Raw genomic sequence first — 6,550 nt, 5'->3', positions numbered from 1 at the left:
AGTTAGCATAAATCAGTTAAATGACGAAAAATTAGGTGTCTATTTACTTGTGACCACTCAGTGTGTATAATAGTAGGTGTCGATGAATATTTGCAAATTTCTTTATCACATTTAAAGATTTGTAAAAAAATATTAATCACTAGAAAACATTTCTTCTTTTACTGTTTTCAGCTGGTTATGCTTTCTTTGACATCTTCAATCAAAATGTTGTTCAAAATCCCATCCTTCGAAGTCCAAAGTTTGAGTTAGCCCTTGTGGATAATCGTTGTATAAGTTTTTGGTTTGCTCCATTTGGACGAGGAGAGTCAACCACGCTAAGTGTGGTTCGTGTGGGATTGCCGGCATCGGACGCTGAACCTGAAAATCGTGATGTGTTATGGCGTTTCTCGACTCGCATGTTCGACACAAGTCGACCTGATTGGAATTATGCTCAGACTGTTGTAAAAACTGATACACCGTATACAGTAAGTAATTTAATGTAAAAACTGATACACCTTATATAACGAATAGATTGGTTTAAAAGTAACATAGGAAGCTTTGTATATTCAAATTATTACTAATATTTAAATCAGGTAAAACACAAAAAAGTATTATTTAAAATAAATAAATATGTTAAAACTTAATATACATATTTGTAAAGAAACGTTAAAATACGACTTAGCATATACCCTGAAATTTCATAGCAAGATTCTAAGTCTTGTACTCTTTACAAGCTGGTTAATTAGGATTCATAATTGAAGTTACCCCAGACTTACTATATTTAAAATATTATGGCCCTGCTGTTTGGAAAATCAGTACTGAAGACCTTCCTTCTTTTTTAAAACTTACACATCAATAGTGAAATTTAGTAAGGAAGCTCCGTCATTACTTTTCAAAACACTATTACAATGTATCAAGCCTCTGCTTTGGTTTTGACATCACATTTTGTAACTTCATCGTATTATTCAAAACACTGTTTGATTCGATAAACATGAACGGATTATTTTGTTATGGCACAGGTACAGTTCGAAGGAGAGGCAACGGATGGAGGATTTGCTTTGGATGATATAACGTTTTACGAAGGAGAGTGCGAAAGTAAGCATACATACTTTTTAATTCTCTTTTTGCTGTTTCCACATAATACCTTAGTTCATTTCATTAAAATAACTTTTCATATATTACGTAACACTGACCGTAATGTTTCTCAACCTATTGGTAAGTTCAAGGATTTTTTTTTTTCATTAATTATATTTATTATTGAATTGTTAGAGCAGGAACACGAAATTTCTATACTGATGATGCCTGTGTGTTTTTTGCTAAGAAAGATTGAAGTATTATAATTATTAATAACAATAATATTAGGAATTGTTCCGATATTTACAGGCTGTATATAACACGTGCTTTGTATAGCTTAAGTAAGGAGAAGCAAATTATCCACAGTGCATAAGATTACAAAATTCTTTAATCTGACACTGCTCGACATGTATGAACTTGCGATGGATCGTCAAATGGATCGTCAAGTTTTGAATCGTACATCTCAAATCATAGACAAAAAGGTCTGAGGTGTGTTGAACCTTGTATTAATTAATCAATTAATTCGCGACTGACGAGGTACTTTCGACCCCTGCATAATATAATTTAACCTTACTTACAAAACTTGTATTAAGCTGCACTCAGAATGTTTAAACTTTAATATTTTACAGAAATTGATTAAAAATTACAAAATGTAAAAAAGCATATCCGGTTAGTCGTTTTCATTTCTAGGTCACTTTGATCAGTGGCGTACATACATCCGTAGCAGCATTGCGACGGGACCTGGGCCGGGGAAAAGGTAGTGAAAAAATAAACAAAACACTTTTCTTACCTTCCGCACACAAATAATCAACAGAAAATCAACAACAGCCAATGAGCATCAATAGGACGGTTGGCACAATCTAGAATCATTCTTCTGTTAAGAAGAAGTGATGAAGTATCTGAAGCTTATATATAAAAAAAGCTTGAATGTTACCAGTTTGTTTTTCTTGTAGCCCTTCAGTGCAAAATATTAGAAACTAAATGTTGTCTCTAACATGTTACAGCGAGTATCATTTGATCTTACGAAAGCCGCAAAACAAATTTAAAATGCTACTGAAACACTGACAGCCTATCATAATGAATTTGAGAATGCAAGGGAGACTGCAGTTTTTCTTGCATTAAAGTGGGGCATTAACTGCAATTTCGAAGAAAAGACAATATGATGCTGTAAGCAAAGTGCAGAGTAACAGATGTCAAACAAAATTTCAAAATTACAGTGTTTAATTCTTGTTTGGAAAGCATACAGCAGTGACATATTACCATTATTTCTATATATGAAACGCTAAGTTTCTGAGCATCTCTTAGGAATGACATTTAAAAACTCAGTTCAGTCAAAGAGATAACCCACCTTCTTATTGTTGAAAACAATGCCGTGGGTTATCTTTTCCTGACATCTGCACAGTCTGCTTTTTGTTTTTAACCATTGCCACTGTTGAGAGAACATTTTCCAAACTTAAGCTAATTAAAACATACACAAGAAGTACAATGTATCAAGAAAGACTATCAGGATTAGCTTTGTCGAGTATAGAACAAGCACAAGCAAGAAAATTGAATATGGATAAGACTGTGGATGATTTCACTGCTATGAAATGCCGAAAAGGGGTAATTTTATCTAAAGGTGAAAATTAAACAAATTAGTATTTATTTTTATTATAAAATAGTACTTATTGGAATACATAAAATTACAGTAGTCTACCTTGAAATAAGGTGTGTCTCTGGTGTCGAAAAGGTTTCTAGAAAAGTGTTAGCAAGCTTGATGTCTACCATAAACAGTACACATGAAATAAAATTATATTAAAAGTGTAAGTTTTTAAACTAATTGTCTAGACACTAATATTATTTTTTCATCTTCTAGCTCGACCAGCTAGGGCAGCACTAACTGAAATTGAAGTCTAATGAGAAGCTGCAGTAGTAATGGGAAGGGAAAGACTATCATTCTTATACAAACAGTTTCATTATGTAATAGTTTCTACCAGAAGAGTTGCTAATGATCTTAAATAAAACTTTCAATTAATAACAATTAGTCTTAATTACGAGTGACAGGTAAAACACAAAAGTCTCTATGATCACACTACCTTTCGTTCTCAGTTGGGTATCATTGCTGTAAGCTTCCTCTTAATTTGTTATTGGCAAGTTATGGCTGTGTCAATGTTATACAAATACTAGAAACAGAAATTTCTAATAATAAATCTATTATAAGTATATATTCATTTGGAAGCAAGAAACACAAAAGAACTTAATCTACAAAACATCCTCTAGCAGCCTTGATGCTTTAAAAGAAAACCATTTCTGATCCTTTTCCAGTTAGCCAGAATCTTATTATAAATTGCCTTAAACTTTCACTACTATAAAACAGAATCATCACTGTTATACCTGTACATAGCTTCTTTAAAACTGAAACTGGCTAAATAATTAGAATCCAAAAAAGTTAATTGTCATAAGAAGTATGTTTAATATATATATATACATTTCCTTGCATAAATGTCCCTTCTTTCTTATACAATTCAAAATAATTTTTCCTTGGCCAATATCTAATTACTGTACATATAAATAACTAAAAAAAGTTATGTTTTTTGACTGATTCATTGCCAATATTATCAAATAATCCATTATATATATTATTCTGTTAAAATTTGTGGACAAAACAAGAAACCAATATACAGAAGGAAAAATACCAACAAAAAAAAACCATTAGAAATATGGCAGTATTCATTCAACATCTGTTGGTAGTAGGATAGTCAGAAGTTGATTCTACTGTCTAAAATCAATTCTACTAACTTCATTTTTGATTACTTACATACCCTGACAACTCATATGAAAAATATAAAAAACAAAATCGTTGTAATACTTTATTACTTTTGTTTTTATTGAAATAACAATACAATTTCAAACAGTTTTACTCACCAAACTTTCAATGTCAAAATGATATTTGCCACTCTCACACAAACACAATTTTTAAGCTACATCATTTTGGAGTGTTGAAAAACTATAAAAGATAACTTTTACATATGTAAATAACCTTAATCAGTTTTATATGGTTAATGGAAAGTAAAAATTAAAAATATGGTGGACGTCCTAAAAAGTCTATGTCATAAATACATTTAAACATTTTTTTCTTTTAAATGTATAATTATATCATTAAAAGCAAGTTAAAAACAAGCAAGAATACACAGTCAGTATTCACTAAGTTCAACCTTTATTTTTGGATCTTACATCAACCCTCTGAGTATTCCAAGGCATTCTATGAATTGGGTCGTCCATGTTTACTTTTTACTTCCTGGTTTTCCAAATTACATTCTTTTACTTTTACCAGATAATCAGCATACTGAAATTCATCACTAGTCTCATAATTACACATGTCTAGGGCTACTTCACAGCTCTCATAAACTACCCGTTTTTCATCTTTTAAGAATTTTTTGAGGATATCCCTGCATTCTTCATGTGCAATAGACCCAAGAGCTTCAGCACATTCATGTCTGACCATCTCATTCTCTTTCAAGTCACTAAGGGAGTCAGTCAATTGTTTAACACAGGCATTACTTTGAATTTGACCCAACACATACGCTATTTCATGACGAAATAATGCACTGCTACATTTCAAGCCTGGAAATCAAATAGATATGTTTGTATCAGTATTCATATTGAAACTTATAACTAGAATCAATGACTAAGAGATACTTGAGAGTTAGGTTATTGGAAAAGAAGGATTGATGAACTGACTCTTCTAAAAATCTAAGCACAGACTATATAACATTAGGCTTAATGACAGTAAAATATTTTGACTGAATATTAGTCACATATATAGCTCAGTCTATTATTACTACACAAAAATGATATATATATATCAAATGCCTGAAAAAAATATCTGAAATATTTCTTAACATTCTTTTCAGATTAGCAATATCAAAATTAAAATAATAGACTTAATAGTAATCTTTTCTGCTAATCATTACAAAACACAGTTCCATTTTTTGTTGTGCAAGTCCTCAATAATTGTTCAGCCATTAAATTATGGAGAGTTCAAGTCTTATTATTTCAGCTCAAGTTATGATTTTGATTGACTTTGGTGAAAATAGTTAGATTATCAGCAATAAAAAATACATTATGTATAAGATATGTACTTACAGGTGAAAATCTACTTTATAAGGTACTGGATAATTTTCTAATAATCTTTGTGAAATATTAGCTGTATTTTTTCTGGAATTTGATTTTGTGGTATGAAATGTAACATATTTATCTTATTTATGAAAGCTTAATTAGTGTTAGTGTTTAATAACACAAACAAAGATAAACTTGTTTCAATTAACAAACTATCTATAACAGTACCCCTTTAGGTTTGTCCAAAAGTTATTATTTTTTTATACCGAAAATATATTTCCGATAGGTACTTACCTCCTCTCATTCAGTGCTGCCCCCTATATGCAAAAATTATTTCACACGCCACAAGTCTTGAGCTCCCACGTACCCAAAGATCAACATGTTTTAATTGTGTCTCGAATGTAATTCATCTGTAACAACCCTCCACTAAAAGGAGTGTGACTCACCTTCCAGATGTATAACTCCCTCTATTCGAGTCTACCAAACTATCACTTTGAGATTAGGCAGAAAAGGAAGAACTGGTTTTCATTGGGGAAGAAGGGTGGGAAGTGCAAGAGAAGGTAAGTACCTATCAGATATATATTTTCAGTATAGGAAAATAATAACTTCCAATATAGTACATTATCTCTTTTCATATGGATAGCTAGAATTCCACATTGAATAGGCTGAGGGACCAGTGCGACGGATAGAAAGAAGTATCCTTCGAAAGCATCTGAAGAACACCCCTGAAGTGTAATCCCATTGGGAGAGGTAAACATGCAGGAGATTGCACCACTTCTGTACTAGGTATACTCTGCACCCATTGTGGAAAGAGAAAATCTGGTGGGTTGAATTCCAAACTACAGTATACCAGAATCTCAATCCCATAGAAAAAAATACTATAGAAGAACCATCTACAGACAGGAATGTGGGGAAAGCTAAAATGGATGTGCTCCAAGGTGTAGAGCAGTGAGGGCACAACAGACCATAAGTAGCCAGTTAACTCCAGTCCAAAACCAAGTGGTACCGGGATTAGAACCTCTGATCCATGGTAGGAGGAGGGTCCACACTGTCTTCATCTCAAGATAAGTAGAACACAACTATTCGATGAGGAGGAACCCACTTTGAGACTAATAATGGCTGGAGACGGCTTAAATGGGTAATGAAGAAAAACTTTAATATAAGTCATGTTAAACGTATATTAAAGTTTTTCTTCATTACCCATTTAAGCCGTCTCCAGCCATTATTAGAACACAACTATATACTGTGCAAACCGATCTTCCAAATGGACACATGCACAAATCTACAAACAACACTACATACATTGAACCAACATCCAAATAACAGTTGGAAGAAATGTGCCAATGTGGCAGGTCACATCAAACTCAATCAGATGGAAACCCCCACTGCACAACATCAG

The 6,550-nt window shown here is 32.4% G+C and overlaps 2 protein-coding genes across 2 annotated transcripts in view; one reads left to right on the top strand and one right to left on the bottom strand.

The window, feature by feature from the left end:
• The window catches only part of LOC106472173 (MAM and LDL-receptor class A domain-containing protein 1-like), a gene marked incomplete at its 5' end in the record, with an annotated part of 30,942 nt that extends 27,872 nt beyond the window's left edge, over positions 1-3,070 (top strand). The window contains 3 exons of the mRNA XM_022400779.1: positions 172-464; positions 999-1,074; positions 2,909-3,070. Coding sequence (XP_022256487.1) covers positions 172-464; positions 999-1,074; positions 2,909-2,949 — 410 coding nt within the window. The remainder of the gene's footprint in view (positions 1-171; positions 465-998; positions 1,075-2,908) is intronic.
• Positions 3,071-3,898: 828 nt separating this feature from the next.
• Positions 3,899-6,550, bottom strand: part of LOC106472172 (deoxyhypusine hydroxylase-like) — a gene marked incomplete at its 5' end in the record, with an annotated part of 22,812 nt that continues 20,160 nt past the window's right edge. The window contains one exon of the mRNA XM_013932800.2: positions 3,899-4,656. Within this exon, the coding sequence (XP_013788254.1) occupies positions 4,295-4,656 (362 nt within the window). The remainder of the gene's footprint in view (positions 4,657-6,550) is intronic.

Source organism: Limulus polyphemus, unplaced genomic scaffold (genome assembly GCF_000517525.1).
Source record: "Limulus polyphemus unplaced genomic scaffold, Limulus_polyphemus-2.1.2 Scaffold5137, whole genome shotgun sequence".
Taxonomy (NCBI): Eukaryota; Metazoa; Arthropoda; class Merostomata; order Xiphosura; family Limulidae; genus Limulus; species Limulus polyphemus.
This window is presented reverse-complemented; position numbering and strand designations above follow the sequence as displayed.